The sequence below is a fragment of the Carettochelys insculpta genome, chromosome 2, assembly GCF_033958435.1.
Source record: "Carettochelys insculpta isolate YL-2023 chromosome 2, ASM3395843v1, whole genome shotgun sequence".
NCBI classification, from domain to species: domain Eukaryota; kingdom Metazoa; phylum Chordata; order Testudines; family Carettochelyidae; genus Carettochelys; species Carettochelys insculpta.
Genome location: NC_134138.1, coordinates 38,564,090 through 38,582,728, shown reverse-complemented (window position 1 = coordinate 38,582,728; position 18,639 = coordinate 38,564,090). Strand labels below are relative to the sequence as shown.

Below are 18,639 nucleotides of genomic sequence, written 5' to 3'. Positions count from 1 at the left end.
ACTTCTGTTATAATTATTATTGTAGTACATGAGTACCTCTCAAACACTAATGAATGGAAGAAACCTGACCTAATGGAGAGGCAATTTTATTGGAAAGACTGCAGTGGACTATGAATCAGGCCCAGGCTAGCAAAACTTAAAGCAGAAGTAGTGATCACTGTAAAATGTGTGTGTGCACTGAATACTCTTTTTTTTATTATAATTTATATAGCAAGCCTAATCCATATTCAGAGAAAATTCTCTTTGATGTCCAGAACTCAGTCCAGTTAACAGAAATATTTGAGTATCATGCTGTGTTAATAGTCCAGTAAAAGTCTGTTAGCAACATGTAGGTTTTCCCCCCTCCTTGGTCAGTAAAAGGTGTACATATTCTGCCTCTGTGTGCGTTTTATTTGCTTAAAAACTTATATTGCTTCATGTTTTGCTGGTCTAAAGCAATAGTTTTTTAAAATAAAGAACAACTCCTGTTCCAGGGCCCATATTACACTTTGAGAACAATTCACATCACCAGCTCTTTGAAGAATAGTACAGTTGTGTAAATAGACGTTAAAATAATTATTGTAGTTGAATTCATTTTTAAATTGAAGGTGGTATTTTTTTAATAATGTTCTGAGACATTTCCTAGGGAATTAATGCTTTCCTAAGGTTAACAGCCAGAAGCAAAATCATAAGGTTATCAACATTTCCATTCATCTATTGTCACAAGACAGTCTCATAGCATTCATTGTTATTTTTAAACTACCATATGTGATTTATTTGTTGTTGGTCATTCAGTGAGCCTGCTAGTCTTTTCAGTCATTTGTACAAAAAATATGGAAATAATGGTTGACATAAATACCAGAGGTGGCAATTTGCAGTCATAATTAACTTCCATTCCAGCCAAATACAGTTTAGTGGTTAGGTGCATTAACTGAGGAGGGCACTCAGTTCTTTTGAACTATGTGAGCTGCTAACAGTGGAAACTTGAACTTTTGTGTTTCATAGTGGGGACTTTCTTTTGTATTGCATCACAGCAAGATGTGTCATGGAGGTGCTTTTAGTAGGACTGATAGATTTTGCAATCAGACAGCAGATGAAAGAGTATTTCAAAAAGTAAAAGAGAAAAAGAAGCAGACACATTGTTGAAGTTCTTGGGGTACATCTTCAGTTGAATTAAATTGTCCTCATTGCACTGATTTCAGCGGAACAGTAACTTCATGGCAGCTGAACATAAGCATTCTTTCCCCCTCTTCCCTGGTGTTCAGTTTAAAATGTATATTTTTCTTCTGCATCTATGAACCTTATTCAAGAGACAACATAAATAAGGAGAGGATACAATATCCTGTGAATGTCAACTGCTTTCTTTCCCAAACAGGAAATAAAAAGTGGATTATATTCAAATCTTACTGATTGTGCATATGCTAGAAAGCATGATAGTTATAGGTGTTTACATGTGGTGGCAGCAGTATGGTTAGTAAGTTTTCTGTTGTGTATAAATAGCCCTTGTTTACTTCCCTGTTACCCTCAGAAGCAACTTGATCATGGAATGACTTCTATTCCTTGTTTGTTTGTTTGTTTTTTTTTTGAGGCAGGTTAATGTTAGCAAACACAGAATTGCTATGTGGATTGTCAGTTTTAACCAGTGACTAGTAAAAGTGGGGGAAAGAGGAAAAAGAAGAAAAACAGAGATGAGCAGAAAAACAGATATGGAACATTAAACCTAATATTGTTATATCATAACTCGGCCCAGATTCTCTGTATAAAAGTCATTGGCCAGGTTGCTCCTATGACATCATGCTTTTTAAGGAGCACCATATCTCTTCATAGGAGCTAGTTCTCCCTAGGCACCTAAAGGGTCCTTTGCTTTTAACTGCTTCCCCTTTTCACTGGTGCGATAAGATATAAACATCAGTTGATGCTTTATTTACAGTGTTGTTGAGGCCATGTTGGTCCCAGGATATTAGAAAGTGAGGGGAGGTAAAATCTTTTATTGAACTGATATGTTAGTGAAAGAGACAAGCTTTGGAGCTACACAGCACTCATCTTTAGGCTACTTGATTGCTTAGCAGTAATATAGAGGGAGACTAGGCAGAAGTGGGGCTGAAGGTGGGTTCTCACCATTTAAGACAAGTATGGAAACTTCAAAGGGACCATACACCCTGAAATTAATATTAGAGCTTCCGTAGATGTACCCTAATTGAGATCCATGTTAGTCACCTATGTTGGGATTCTCAGCAAAAGGAATAAAAAAGGGAGGGGTTCAGGAATATATATACATGGGATGTTGCTGCTACTTACCATAAGTGCAATGTGCTTCAGGTGGCATATGACCAAGTTTCATTTTTGAATTTGATCCAATGCTTGGATCATTTGTTTGTCCAGGCTGGGGACTGATGGGAGTGCGATGTGAATGCTGATTGAAGCTCCCCATGATACACTCATGGTGACAGAAGACTGAGCTGCTTCCTCTCTGCTCAGCTCCATGGCTTCTAGCTGATGAAAGGGGAACAGATTTTTTTCTTTCCTCCTATGAGTATAGGGCCCACCTGTCATTAGACCTGATCAGACAGCTCCACAAGAAGTTTATGCATTTGTATAGGAGTTTCCTGCCTTTTATGGATGGATAAATCAGGGCTTGATATATAAAATTTATAGATAGGGTAACAAAACAAACTCATCAGACCAAATCATTTAGAAGAATAAGTTGTTTTAGGGGAAATGAAACGTAATAATTTTAGAAGAATAATTTGATTCATGCTTGGTATTCATACATAGATTCATATGTTCTAGGGCAAGAGAGACCAATGTAATATAGTCTGACCTCCTGGATGATGCAGGATGTAGACTTCCCTGAATTTATTCTGTTTGAACTAGAGACCATCTAATCTTGATTTTTAAAAGTTCCTGGGTTGGGGTGTTTACCACAACACTTTTATATAAATTTGGCAAACTTTAATATTAGGGTAAACAGTTTTTTTATTGTAAATATTTTTATGTTCACCTTGTAGCAATTGGAAATTCTTTTACCTTTGTCTGCTGGATTGAAGAAATCTGTTACCTAATTTTGGCTACCCCTGCAGATAGTGATCAAAATCACTTTTAACTCTTTGAGCTAAATAAATTAGACTCCTTGAGCCTTTCACTACAGGGGATTAAGGTATGCTTTCCAGTCTTTAAATTCCTTTGTGTGGCTCTTCTTTTAACTCCTTTTCTCCTTTTGCTCCTTGGATGATATGCCCTCTAACCATTTTTCAAGTCCTCAGGGAGGTGAAATGCTGAAATGTTTAGATATAATCGGTCCTTTCCCAGGTAGCTTTTATCTGAACGTGCATGTACTTTCAAGCAGCGGTAAAATCGGTAAAGTATCTATTTAAAAATATAACAGGTTGGTAGCGAAAAGCCACATAAGATAGTTATTTAACTGTGTAATCCAAATATATGCGAGTACTTTTTAAGGGTAGTGGCCTCTTAATAAATGTAGTTGTGATCAAAGTTAACATTTTAAAAGATATAAGCAGAGCCTCTTGTATTTTGTCTCCTCAAAAATCGTTTTGGCAGACTGCCCGTATCATGTACTGCATATTTAACTGATGAATAATGTTAACAATCATAATAAGCAGTTTTTACAAAATTTGTCTCCTATGCCATCTAATCAATACATGACATGATGGACCAAAGCCCTAGACCAGAACTGAATACTCGGGAAAAGTTTTAATTGAAGCTGATAGAACTCTTGGTAGAGTATGAACTTCATGCTTTGGCTATGACATAGCAGTGAAATTTGAATAATACTGTTTGGAAATAAAACATTGAGTTAATAACATCCATTGAGTACTGCTTGCAGCGAGTAAGTGCTGTGTGTTTGGACGTGTAAATTTGTTCTAGTGTGGTCAATCAAAATAATGTGCTTCTAAAAAGCAGAAGTGCTAGAAATCTGCTCTGCCTGTATCTAGAGCAGTGATGAGCAACCTAAGCTAGTGAGTGGGCCACAAGCAGTGGTGCCAAGAGACATGGTGGGCTAGGGAGCAAGGTGAGAGGGGGACCTGGATCCCTGCCCCCAGAATGTGTGGGAGCAAGGGCAGAGTTTGAGGCAGTAATCCCTGCCCTTCCCTGCCCATGCTCCCTCTGAGCTGCTAGCAGAGTAGCACACAGTGCTCCACAGCATTTCAAAGGAGCCTGGAGCTTTGACCCTTGCGGCAGCCAGAGCTGCAGGGTCCTTGGAAATGCCAGGCCTGGGGGCAATTGTCCTCTGAGGCCCACTGATGGAGGGAGGCAAGCTGCAAGAGTGGTTCTAACTAAGACAGTCTCCCAGGATAGGGTAGTTTTGCTAATTGTACTGGCATACCTAGCATTAGCAGGGTTCACCAGTTGGATTGTAGCAGCTCTTTGACTGGATGTAAAAGAAGTGTATGGCTTTCAAAGTCAATGTTAGGCAGCCAGCACTTGCCTCACTTCATGTCTTTTTGCTTTATATACATGTCACTTTGCTAATAACTGCTGGTGGGGGGGGGGAAGAATTATACTGAGTAACCTGTGGAATCTGGCAACCTGTGAGTGGGCGAAGGTAAACAAAATGTATGAGATGCCGAACATGGAACCCAATGGGCTGCAGCTTGCCCACCACTAGACACGTTTCAGAACTTTTAACAAATTACATGTCATGCTGTTGAGAGAATCAACAAACTCTATTGAGGTTAAGTTCTCTATTGAGGATAGTTCTTAAAAATATTTTACACTAAATCATCTTGAACTAGTGCTAATCAAAACATTCCAGAAAATTCTCAAAATACTTTACAAATAGTACTTATTATATAAGTGGTTAGCCACTTCCCATGCCACCGATTCTTTTTAAGAATTGTGGCATTTTCAGAATTGTCTTCGTAGTTCGCCATATCCCAAAAACTTTGGTGTATTCTTTGGTTGTTTTAACTGAATATTGCCCATGTGTGTCTTTCCCTGGAATCACTGAAGTTAACGTGAGCTTTGTCACTGAGTATAAGATCAGGTTCTATAGGTGGGCCCACGTTATGGGACTTGACAGTAGTATATCAGCAGGAGAGTAAACGTATTTGGAGATAAAATTGAATTTTGTGCAGTTACCTGTGTGGAGCCTTTCTAAGGTGACTTGCAAACCAAAGCAGTTGCTGCACTGAATGGATATTTAAGACCCCCTGGCACTTTTTAGAAGACTAAGGATTTCCTGTGGTGTCATGGGCTGCTATTTGGTCAGTGATGCTGTTTTTGAAGGTATATGCAGTGGAAAGGTATTCAAGTGGCCATTCTTATTAGGTGAGACGCCATCGTAGAGTATCCCCAAAGAAAATGAGTACAGTTCTGCCACTCTGTGTTTAGAAGACTAGTTCCATTACACAAATGAACTAGTGTCACTCCTTCTAGCAGTCTGTAGGGGAAGTAATGCTGTCTTTGTGTTACTGTAACGGATAACTTAATTGCATTTTTGTGTGATCTGCTTCTGAAGATGCTCACTGAAATCATTGGAAACTTTGTGTGTTCCAGGATAAATTTTTATTTTATTAAACTTTTAAGGTTGCACTGGAATGAAACCATTTCATAAGTAAAATAATCATTAAATTAATCGTTGGAATGGTAGTTTAGAAAGGTCTGAAAAACACTACAGTAAAGATAAGTGGGGGTGAAACTTACTAAGTTTCTTGAATAGTAACAGAGAAATAGCTGTGTTAGTCTGTATTCTATCCAAACAAAACAGCAGTCCTGTAGCACTTCAGAAAAATTTATTAGGTGATGAGCTTTCATGGAACAGACCCACTTCTTCATATCTATAGCCTTACCAGAACAGATTCAATATGTAAAGCACAGAGGTACAGAATTTGTTATCAAGGTTGGCAAATCAGATAGAAGACCATTTCTTGAATGTGGACAGCTCTCTTTTTGTGGCAACGTTAGCATTGTCATAATGGGTGCATCCTCTAAAACTGTCAGACATGTAATACAGTAACATTGAGGTAGCCATGTTAGTCTGAATCCTAACAAAACAAAAAAGCAGCCATGTAGCACTTTATGGACTAACAAAATAATGTATTAGGTGATGAGCTTTCATGGGGCAGACCTTCTGAAGAAGTGGGCTGTCCCCCACGAACGCTGATCACCTAATACATTATTTTGTTAGTCTTTAAAGTGCTACATGACTGCTTTTTTGTTTTTTTTTCCAAACATGTAACTGATGTATTCTATACTCACAGTTTGTATACAGTCATAAATCAAGTTATTTATATATTTCACATATGAAAAAAAACTGTTGAGGGTCAGCATTCTGTGTTAAATATAATATTGGATTTGGTTGTTTCTTCCTCAGTTGCATTTCCTTCATTGTATAAATTATTGCTCTTTAATTATAGACCCTAGTGTACAGATATAGCTGATGTAAAGGTCCTAATCCATTCAAAGCATAGTGATGGCTGAGTCCCAAGCTATCACATGCATTAACTTGTGATGAAAAGACAAGGTCTGTGATGCTGATCTTTCACATTCCCATATGATTAATAAATGATTGATCTATTCAAGCTGCAGTTAATAGAAAAAAAGTCAAACTAAAGCAGCTTTCAAATCCCTAGTGATAAAATAAGCAAAGTTTATTTTCTTTAGGGATCACAATTGGTAATAGCTCTCTCAGGCTGTTTCTACACGAGTGGCATGCTAATAAATGGCCTGAAATATGCTAATAAGGGCCAGATGCAAATTCCCTGTGCCTCATTAGCATAAGGTCATGTGATTTGGTTGTCTGGAAGACGTTCTTCCAGACTCCAAAATGCTGTGTAGAAGCGTGGCCCCCAGGGGGGTCTTCCGGAGGCTCATTCTTCCTGAAAACTTCTACACACCATTTTGGATTCCAGAAGAATGTCTTCCAGACTCCAAATCATGTGATCTTATGCTAATGAGGCACGGGGAATTTGCATCCATGCCTCATTAGCATATTTTGGGCCATTTATTAGCATGGGCATGTGTAGAAATATCCTCAGTGAACAGAAGATACAGTAGGGTTGCAACATTCAAAAGGGTTCTGTGTTCAGAATCCTCGTGAATGTTGGCGTTGCAAATACGAGGGGCTTGGAGCCCTGGGGAAGTGGTGGCCACTAGTGCTTCTGGCCCCAGGGAAGCAGAAATTGTGAATACACTCATCCCTTGTTAAATGAGTACCTTACTTACAAGTACTCGCTTAAACGAGGGACACATACACTTGTCTTAGTTCACTCTACGAGTCAACTCCCCCTGCCAATAAGAGACTAGTCCCCGCCCCCCAGCTCCAACCTGCCCTAGCCTGACCCTCTCCGCTGGCCCCGCAGTCCCTACCTGCAGCAGCTGGACCACCCCCCCACTGACCTCGCAGCCCTAACCCTTGGCAGCGTGCCCCCTGCTCCAAGGCTGGCCCCTCAGTAGGTTGACCCCTGCCACTGGCCCCTGCAGCAGCCTTAACCCTCCCCCTCCCCACTGGCCCCTCAGCAGCCCCACCCCCCGTGCCAGCCTCACAGGCTGGCCCCGCAACAGCCTGAATCTCCCCGCTGGCCCCACGGCAGCCTGACACCTGCTGTGCTGGCCTGCAGACTGGCTCTGTGGCAGCCTTAACCCTCTGCTGGCCCCAACCTGCAGCAACCTTAACCCTCCCGCAGACTGGCCCCTTAGCAGCCTGACTCCCACCCCACCAGCCTGGTAGACCTAACTTGCTGCAGCCTGACCATCCGCCACACTGCCGGGCCACACACCCACAACCTTCAGCAGCCTGAACCCCCCACCCACCCCACAGACTCAACCAGCCACTAGCTTTTAAACCTTCCTTCCCACTCATGGCCCCAAATTACCACCAGCCTTTAACCTTTTCCAATCCCCCAAACCCAAGGTTCGCTCTACCTTTCAAAAGCTGCGCCACCTGCTGCCACTCCTTTGCTGAGTTAGGAGCACTAGGAACTAATCAGAGACTTTCATCTGTATTTTAATGAGAATTTAGTGTCCCTCTTATGAGTTTTTACCTATGAGCAGAAAGTTGTGAACCAATTGTGCTCATATAGCGAGGGATGAGTGTAACTGAATTTGCAAATGTCATGACCTCCCTGTACAGAGGAAACAAAAATGTTTTTCTGTTTTTGTTTTTCCACCTTGGGAATATTTATCTGTGGCTTTGAGGTTTGTTTCTTTTTAAATTTTCCCTCTAGGATTTTATGTGCGTTTACTGCGATAGTTGAAATTAATGCAGGTTGAGCCTCTTTAGTCCTGCCCCCTCTGGACTTGATCCATGCCAAACAAGAGAATTTGCTGGACCATGAGAGGTCAGTATTGTCCAGGAGCATTACCAACACTTTCGTTGCTTACTAGGCTCTTAGACACATTTAGGGGTAAATTAGAACTAAATAACAGCACAGAATACAATTTTGTAGCTGGAATCAATGTACTGTAGGTTATTGCAGATCAATTTTTTTCTGGTTGTTCACACAGCAGGAGGTTGACAGGAGGCACTCTTACTTGCTTCTCATGACAGTGAGGAGTACTGCGGTCAACTGTGCAGATCTGACGGTTCAATTTAGCGCATCCAACTAGTTGTGCTAAATCAAACGTTGAGGTTGTGGCCACACTTGGCCTAAATTTCAAAATGGCCATGCTAATGGCCAAGTTGGAGGATGCTAATGAGGCGCTCAAATTCACTTCAGCTGATAGGAATAAGGGGATTTCGAAGTCTGGGGGGTCCTTTCGAAAAGGACCCCTGTGTAGCTGAGCTGTGCATGATCAAAAGTGGTACTTTTGAAGCGCCACGGCTGGTAGCATGCTAATGAGGTGCTGAATATTCATTTCTGTACCTCATTAGTATCCTCTGATTTGGCCACTAGCATGGCCATTTCAAAATTTTGGCCAAGTGTGGCCACAGCCTGAAGAGTGACCCTGAATAAGTCAATCTTCTGGTAAGTATAGATGTACCCTAAGTCTCCAAATTCTCATCCTCCATGTCCTTCACTTGTACACACTTTTCCTGGAACCCTGTGAACCTGAATTCCCCCATCTCTGAGAGATTTTAACAAGACTAATAATGTTCTTAGAGAGCACAGCAATAGAGACAGTAAAAGACTCTAACTATATAATTAAAGGAAACAAAAAATACTAATAAATTCTCTCATATATATTCCCAGAACTAACACTCCACAGGCTAGCTCTTCATTGCTCATTCACTTTGCTATATATTTCATTCAACCATTTTTCTGTGTTGTATATCTAAATTGTAAGCACTTTGGCAGTTAAGATTTTATTTTCTTGTCTGCAAAGAGCCTACCATGCTCAATTGGTGACCCAGAAGAAGTTTGTTCAGTTTATTTCCAAATTAATCCACTATTATGGAGTATATTTTATAGGAACCCGTAACTGAAAACATTCACTGATGTCCTTATCTTGAAATCTTGAAAGGACTTTAGCTGTATATTGAATTCCAAACAGCTGAGTACAGAAGATAAGCTCTTCACCTGCTGTAAACTGGTGTCCTGCCATTTTACACTAACTGAGAATCTGGCTGCCTGAATCTTAGTGTATGATTTGGGGGAAAAAAATGAAAGAAAAAAGCATTCTGGTTAAGTTATCGGCGAGGTAGTCTTACCTGATCATTTTATATTAGAATAAAGGGAAATTAAAGGTTGTATTGTAGCTAATGTTTAAAACAAATCAAAAGGCAGATTTAACAAGATAAAGTATGGGAGATCTGGGGGTTGAGGGTGGGTTAAAGGAGAGAGGGCTAAGTGAGCAAAGCTAAAAGACCCTTAGGCGTAACCTGCCTTGTCCCAGATATAGGTTGGGGGCATTATTGAAACCCCTGTAATGGGTCTGTCCTGCATCCTCTTCGGCCCAGCAGTCTACCTGGAAAAGAAAAAACCCAGTAGGAATAGTCCATCAGGTAAAAGAAGCCAGTGCTTTCCCTTATATCGTCTCTTGTCGTCCAGTTTTGTCATTCATTGTCTGGATGCAGGTGGGGTGGGGGGTGGGGTATTGCAGCCTTAGTCTGTAAATGTCCACATGAGCACCACACATGAGGCAAAGTAAACTGGTGGTCTCTAACAAAGTTTGCAAGCCCGTGGATGGGTGCGCACCCAGCTATGAGCTCCGTCCTGCATTCTCTTTGGTTTGGTGGTCTTCCTGAAACAGCATAACAGTTAAACATAGTCCCTCAGGTAAAAGAAACCAATGCTTCCCCAACCATGTGCCTTGTCATAGTCCCTCCAAGTCATGTTTTGCCATCTATCAAAGATGGCCATGTCTGTGAGTGTAGTCTGAAAGAGGAGGTTGCAGATGCCTTCCCTGAGCTCTGCCCTTGTCAATTCAGGTCATTGTAGTGCCTCATGGGTCATCCGGTGTGTTAATACTGATGTTGGGAATGTAGTCCAACAGGGGATTCACTGCATGTTGGCCTGTACATCATCAGCTGTCTCCTTTCCTCAAATGATGAACAAAGCAACTGTGAAAGGGAGAGAAGTATTTGAGAGCCTCCCTCCCCGCTGGCTGCAACCTTTCATGGCAGGTGACCACAACTGTCCCTTTAAAAAAAAAAGTCTAAAGTTTGCCCTAATGAAGGGAAATTAATAGCACATGCAAATGTAGATGCCTTCCATCAGATCACGCTTGATTTTCATTTTATTCTTGTTGCTTCATTGTAACAAGTTATATGGACTACTATTTTCTAAATTTGTTTTGAAAAAATTACCTAATGATGAGTTTGAAGCATAAACTCATACATTGCTTGAGTTGCACGTAACTTTTTGGGTATAAGTATTTGCAGATTGAGGTCCAAAAATGGATATGAAGAAAGAATGCATGTCTTCTGTCCAGTTATCACTACTCTTCATTTTGTTGGGTCTGTTTCAGTCCTTAGGGTCTGGATTCTGCTACCCTTACTGTAAGTAGTGTCTCAGTCCACAAGCAGTCATCCTTGATTTGCACTTTGTTCTGAGTAGTCCCCTTTATTTTGGTATGCGTAAGAGTGGGGAAGTATGGATATCCTGGTTAATAACAATGTAGGAGAAAATATGCTGATTCATAATGTGCTACGGTTCACAATGAATCTTCTCATATTGTTTTGTCTCTTTGATGGCATATTGTAATATCGCAATGTGAAGGGTTACTTGTGCATCTGCATTTAAAATGTAAATCCTAGATGGTAAAACTCCGGTAGTTTTCATGTCTAATGTAAATTACATAGTGTTTTGGGAGCTAAGATGAGCTCTTGTAAGTATTTTGGGTCTGATACAGTTCTCAGACCAGTCTTGCACTGAGAGAACACTCCTGACTCCAGGGAAGGTACTTCTAATTCTGACTGCTGCAAGTGAGAGGAGAATCAGCCCCCAAAATATTCCCTTAATATGTGAGGAAAACTAGTTAACAATGGTATTGTCTATTTACAATTTCCATTTCTAGTTACATTTCTGCATTAAAATACCAAGTTGTGTTGTAAAGTTTCAATGTGTTATAACCCAAAATAAATGTGTTTTTATCCAAAAGGTCTGAAATGCTCCCATGACATATGCTGTGGGGACATGAACAAACAAGCTTGTAGGGAACTTTTAATAAAGGTTGAGCTTGTCCCATTCTTGGTCTAATAACAACAAGAGAAGAATGATGCCCAGTGGTTAGAGCCATACACTGGGTGTAAAGTGTACCTGGAAAGATGTGCTGTTAATTGAGCCAGCTGCCAAATTATCTATAAATAACTTTCAAGAAGTCTTCAGATGTAAACATTTGACAAGGTGCAGAAGCATTCTCTGGTTCCCAGTAAAAGAGGAGTTAACTCAAACTCCCTTCCCTTTTCACAGGTTTTGAGGGAAGGGGCTGGGCAGAAAGAAGGACTAGGAAAAGGTAGGGCTCCTTACTCTGGCTCTGAGGATTCTCCTGGCACAGGACACTAGCGTTTGTTTTTCCCCTTTTGTTTCTTATGTTTTGTTTGGCTTTTGTATAACAAATAGTCTCTCCTGCTGCAGAGGCCTCACTGCCTGTAGCTGTGATTTATTTCTGCTCAGCCATCCCACTAGGGAAGAAACAATTGCCTCTATGTGTTTACCTGTTGATGGCATTTGAGCCTGTTCTGTCTGCCTCCCTTATTAATCTCACAAGTTAAATAGGTTGGGAAGTCCCCAGGTAGTCTCCCAGGTGAGCATGCTGAAGTCTCAGGGTTGACTCTTCTTATTTTGAGCATGTTTTGAGAGGAAACCTTAAGGCCATTTCAGTAGCATTACAGAGGCTCTGTGGTGCAGAGGGATTCTCTTTATGTCAAGGGAGTTCCCTGGTGGCCTAGTACACAGGATATACTTCCTTTTTGTACTGATGGGGCCATTACATGGCATTGACTTGTGAACCCGTTTATTTAAAAGTCCTGCTCTCAAACGAATAAAACCTGCATGCATTTGACCATGCAGTCATCTCCTTCTCACTATAGTGATCATGTAATGTCTGCTTGGAGCCAATTTAGAGAGTGGCACGTACTTTTCCTCAAAGTCTAGAAATACTATAGGTGGAAATTATGGTACTGCTAAGTTAAGGTCGCCTTATGCTTCCTATTCTGAGACTCAGGTTTCAGCTGTTCATACCTTTGCCAGATTTTAACTGTTTGGGTTGACATTTTCCATGATGGAGGTCTGCATCTGGCTGGCTTTGTGGGTTTTTGAGGTTGGATGGGGGGACAGCTTCACTTTAGACAGTGTATCTCTTTCTGAGAACAAGGCTAGGGAAAACGAAGTAGTTTGCCATTTAAAAAAAAAAATCTTACTATTGTAAGGAATGTGTCAGCAGGAACTCAATACTGCTGAAGGAGTTGGGGAATAACTACTATCCCATGCTTCTCATCCATGTGGGCACTAATGTTACTGCGAGGTGTGACGCTGAGCAGGTCAAGAGTGACTTCAGGGCTCTGGGGGCACGGGTCAGGGAGTTTGGGGCGCAGGTGGTATTCTCTTCAATCGTGCCTGTCAGAGGTAGGGGCCCAGGCAGAGACAGGTGTATCTTAGACGTGTATGCTTGGTTGCGTAGATGGTGTCGCCAGGAAGGCTTTGGTTTCTTTGACCACGGGATCCTTTTCCGGGAAGGACTGCTAGGCAGAGATGGCGTTCACCTTTTGAGGAGGGGGAAGACCATATTCGGACACTGGCTGGCTAACCTCGTGAGAAGGGCTTTAAACTAGGTTCGACGGGGGCAGGGGAGCAAAGCCTGCAGGTAAGTGGACAGCATGAATACATGGGAGATGAATTTGAAATGGGAGGGAGTATGGGCTACACTGGGAGAGTAAAAAGAGCACCAGGGCAAAACTGGGAGGCAAGACCAAATCAATGTCTGAGATGCCTATATACAAATGCAAGAAGTATGGGAAATAAGCAAGAAGAATTGAAAGTGCTAATAAATGAATACAACTATGATATCGTTGGCATCACAGAAACTTGGTGGGATAATACTCATGATTGGAATGTTGGTATTGAAGGGTACAGCCTGCTTAGGAAGGACAGACAGGGAAAGAAGGGAGGAGGTGTTGCCTTGTATATTAAAAATGTACACACTTGGACAGAGGTGGAGATGGGCGAAGGAGATGGACGGGTTGAAAGTCTCTGAGTTAGACTCAGAGAAGTAAAAAACAAGGATGAGGTCCTACTAGGAGTCTACTACAGGCCCCCTAGCCAGGTGGAAGAGGTGGATGAGGCTTTCTTTAAACAGCTAACAAAATCATCCAGGGCCCAGAATTTGGTGGTGATGGGGGACTTCAACTATCCAGGTATATGCTGGGAAACTAATACAGCAGGGGACAGACTGTCCAATAAATTCTTGGATTGCATTGCAGACAACTTTTTATTCCAAAAGGTTGAAAAAGCTACCGGGGGAAGCTGTTCTAGATTTAATTTTAACAAATAGGGAGGAAATTATTGAGAATTTGAAAGTGGAAGGATGCTTGGGTAAAAGTGATCATGAAATCATAGAGTTCACAATTCTAAGGAAGGGTAGAAGGGAAAACAGTACAATAGAGATAATGGATTTCAGGAAGGCAGATTTTGGTAAACTCAGACATCTGGTAGGTAAGGTCCCATGGGAAGCTAAACTGAGGGGAAAAACGGCTGAGGAGAGTTGGCAGTTTTTCAAAGGGACATTATTAAGGGCCCAAAAGCAAGCTATCCCACTGTGTAGGAAAGACAGAAAACATGGCAAAAGAATGCCTTGGCTTAACCAGGAGATCTTGCATGATCTCAAAATAAAAAAGGAATATTTTATAAGAAATGGAAACTAAGACAAATTACAAAGGATGAATATAGGCAAACAACACGAGCGTGCAGGAGCAAGATTAGAAAAGCTAAGGCACAAAATGAGCTCAAACTAGCTACAAGCATAAAGGGAAACAAGAAGGCTTTTTACAAATACATTGGTAACAACAGGAAGACCACGGAGAGGGCAGGGCCATTGGTCAGTGAGGAGGGAGAAACAGTAACAGGGAATTTGGAAATGGCAGAAATGTTTAATGATTTCTTTGTTTCGGTCTTCACTGAGAAATCTGAAGGAATGCCTGACATAGAGAATGCTAGTGAAAAAGGGGTAGGTTTAGAAGTTGAAATAAGAAAAGAACAAATTAAAATTTACTTAGAAAAATTAGATGTCTGCAAATCACCAGGGCCTGATGAAATGCATCCTAGAATCCTCAAGGAGCTGATAGAAGAGGTATCTGAGCCTTTAGCAATCACTTTTGGTAAATCGTGGGAGACGGGAGAGATTCCAGAAGACTGGAAAAGGGCAAATATAGTACCCATTTATAAAAAGGGGAACAAGAATAACCCGGGAAACTACAGACCAGTCAGCTTAACTTCTGTGCCAGGAAAGATAATGGAGCAGGTAATTAAAGAAATCATCTGCAAGCATTTGGAAAGTGGTAAGGTGCTAGGGAACAGCCAGCATGGCTTTGTTAAAAACAGATCATGTCAAACCAATCTAATAGCTTTCTTTGGTAGAATAACGAGTCTTGTGGATAAGGGAGAAGCGGTGGATGTGGCATACCTAGACGTCAGTAAAGCATTTGACACGGTCTCATAATATACTTATCAATAAACTATGCAAATACAACTTAGATGGGGCTGCTATAAGGTGGGTGAACAACTGGCTGGATAACCGTACCCAGGGAGTAGTTATTAATGGTTTTCAATCCTGCTGGAAAAGTATAACTAGTGGGGTTCCGCAGGGGTCTGTTTTAGGACTGGTTCTGTTCAATATCTTCATTAATGATTTAGATATTGACATAGAAAGTACACTTATTAAGTTTGCAGATGATACCAAGCTGGGAGGGGTTGCAACTTCTTTGGAGGATAGGGTCATAATTCAAAAGGATCTGGAGAAATGGGCTGAGGTAAACAGGATGAAGCTTAATAAGGACAAATGCAAAGTGCTCCACTTAGGAAGGAACAATCAGTGTCTCACATACAGAATGGGAAAGGACTGCCTAGGAATGAGTACAGCAGAAAGGGATCTGGGGGTTATAGTGGACCACAAGCTAAATGAGTCAACGGTGTGATGCTGCTGCGAAAAAGGCAAACATGATTCTAGGATGCATTAACAGGTGTGTCGTGAACAAGACACAAGAAGTCATTCTCCCGCTGTACTCTGCGCTGGTTAGGCCTCAGCTGGAGTATTGTGTCCAGTTCTGGGCACCGCAGTTCAGGAAGGATGTGGAGAAATTGGAGAGGGTCCAGAGGAGAGCAACGAGAATGATCAAAGGTCTAGAGAACATGACCTATGAAGAAAGGCTGAAAGAATTGGGCTTGTTTAGTTTGGAAAAGAGAAGATTGAGGGGGGACATGATAGCAGTTTTCAGGTGTTTAAAAGGGTGTCATAAGGCAGAGGGAGGCAACTTGTTCTTCCTTACCTCTGAGGCTAGAACAAGAGGCAATGGACTGAAACTGCAGCAGGGGAGGTTCAGGTTGGACATTAGGAAGAAGTTCCTAACTGTCAGGGTGATCAAACACTGGAACGAATTGCCAAGGGAGGTGGTAGAATCTCCATCACTGGAGCTATTTAAGAAGAGGTTAGATAGATGGCTTTCAGGGATGGTCTAGAAAATGCTTGGTCCTACCATTAGGGCAGGGGGCTGGACTCGATGGCCTCTCGAGGTCCCTTCCAGTCCTACTCTTCTATGATTCTATGTGTCCTGCAGAGATCATTTTGCATGCAAAGGTGTGCATATGGAGTGCCTTGTAACAAAGCCTGGTCAGAGTAGGCAAAGCAATGAGGTTTTGTCTATTGTAAACATGTTGTAAAATCACAATTTATGTTATCACTGAGTGTAAGAAATATGGAGTCTCAGCAATGCTTGAAGTTTTGTGGAGGTACGGGGTAGTCACCATTACTGCATCAGATATGGATTGCAGAGGGCGCTTTCCTCCCCCCCCCCCCCACCCCCCAAAAGCATCGTGAAAGAAAAAGGGGGGAGACGTTGTGGTTGAACCAGCTGGTTGGAAGCCTTTTGGCTATACAGCTGTACGACTGGTTTGACTAGGTCTACCTTTGAACAGTGGGGGGAGAACTAAAGATGGGTCTGTAGGTATTCTGTGAGAATCCACCTTGGTGGATACTGAGATGTTGTAGCTAGGCTCAAGGCTGAATGCTACTAAGAGCTGGAATCACAGGGTTTTGCTGTAGGCCGCTGGTTGGCTGCTATTCTCTTGTGGGTTTTGCTGTAGGCAAAACCCTGTGATTCCAGCTGTGTGATTTCAGCTCATAGTAATATTCAGCCTTGAGCTTAGTCACAGCACTCTCCTTTCTTCCAGAGTCTGAGTCTGGGCGGGGTGGGGGGAAATATCTTGCGCTCAGGATGTTTTCCCCCACCCTGGCCCTAGCAGGCTTCCAGGCTGCATGGAGACCAAACTATAGAGGACATAAATGCCATATGGAACAGGGAGGAGATGTAGATTGGGAGCTGGTGGTGAAGGGGTACTGAAACTGATTAGGAGAAAATGAAAGCTGAGGAGGGATAGAGTGGTAATGTGGAGGGACTGAGGTGAAGAACCAGGAGTTTTGGAAGCTGGGACTAGCTAGGCAAAGAAGTTGGAGGGGAATTCTGGGAATGACTGAAAGAGACTGGAACTAGGAGGAGTGGGGGAGGGGAACTGATTAGTGGATTGGGAGGGAGAAACATGGGATAGAAATAGTACAGGCACATGTTGGAGATGGTGGTAAAAGCAAAGAGGGTTTCTCCCCTCTCCTCCACTGACACAATACTAGAGCCTAGAGTGGAACAGATTCTTGGTGACATCAGAGGAATGGTGAGATTTGGGAATCTGTGAAACCCTCCGACACCAAATGTGTCCCCTCCTTTTCTAATGCTGGCCTACCTAGAACATGGCAACTTGCTGCTGCTATCTGGTAATACTTTGACTCAGGTGGAATAGAGTTCCTTCTTCCACCCCTGCACATGGCTCTAACAGTCAGGATGGTCACTCCAGGAAGGATTTCTGATCTTACAGTATGCCTTTTTTTAATGGAAAAATTGCAACCACAAATACGTTAAAAGCATGGTAAGGTTGCAAAATGAGTATTCAAAAGTTAAGAAATCCCACAGTGAAGATTTTCTGTGGGCATTTGACTTTAATTCACTCTGTGAAATGGGAACAATGCCACACCTTCCCCTCACCTCACAGGGGAGCGGTGTAAAGAAATGCACTGTAGTTTGCAGAGAACTCTATCATGTGCCCTGGATGAGGCAGGGTCCCTTTGGGAGGGAAGAGGGAAGTACAGTATCCAGCAGCCCTGGGACTGGGAGGCTGCCAGAAAACAAAGTTAATCTTCTTGCCCCCCAGCTTGTGCTCAACCACTTCCCTGTTACCTTGTTGGGTGGGGATGGCAGGGAGCAGCTTCCAGTGCTTGGGCATGGCTGCACTGTGCGGGGAGCTGTTGCCAGTAGTGGGTGGGGAGCTGCTCTGGGGGCAGCTGCTACACACCACTCACGGAGCCCCTGCTGGCTGTGGGCACTGGCCAGGCTGCTGCTGGAGTTGGCTGCCTGCAGCAGGCACTCAGCCAGGGAGCTGCTGCTGGGTTTGGCTGCCACACAGCCAGTTGGGGAGCTGCTGCCTGTGGTGGGGACTCGGCGGGGAGCCGCTGCCGGGGTTGGCTGCGATGCAGCTGCTTGGAGAGCCACTGCTGCGTGGCTACTTGAGGAGCCACTGCCAGTGGAGGGCTGCTCTTTAGGCAGCTACTGCACTGCTCTGAGGGCCATGACTGCTCTGGGAGCTACTCTGGGTGGTGAGCGTTGGGCAGGAGAGTGGAGGAGCCAGAGGCTGCCGCAGTAAAAAGGATATGGCTGGGGCTGGGCAGAATGCCAGTCAATTCAGAATTCTGGATGATCAAATACTGGAAAAACAAGAGTTTACAGTATGTGAATATGGAATTAAAGGCTGTGGCATAATGTGTATGCATGAAGGGGCCACGGTGAATTAAGGTTTCAGAGGCAATCTTAATTCTGGCCTTTAACCTGAGTGCTTGATTTGCAGCCTTAATATTCTTTTTCATGCTGGCTGTGTCTACGCTTGCATCCCTCTTTTGAAATAGGTATGCAAATGAGGGACATTGAAAATGCAAATGAGGTGCAGCTTTGCATTTCTGGCACCTCATTTGCATATTTCAAAATAGCTTCTTTCAAAAGAAGCA

At 42.6% G+C, this 18,639-nt stretch overlaps 1 protein-coding gene across 1 annotated transcript in view; it reads right to left on the bottom strand.

Annotated features, from left to right (window-relative positions):
- The window catches only part of LOC142008242 (uncharacterized), a 29,428-nt gene extending 27,018 nt beyond the window's left edge, over positions 1-2,410 (bottom strand). The window contains exon 1 of the mRNA XM_074985434.1: positions 2,278-2,410. Coding sequence (XP_074841535.1) covers positions 2,278-2,410 — 133 coding nt within the window. The remainder of the gene's footprint in view (positions 1-2,277) is intronic.
- Positions 2,411-18,639: the final 16,229 nt, after the last annotated feature.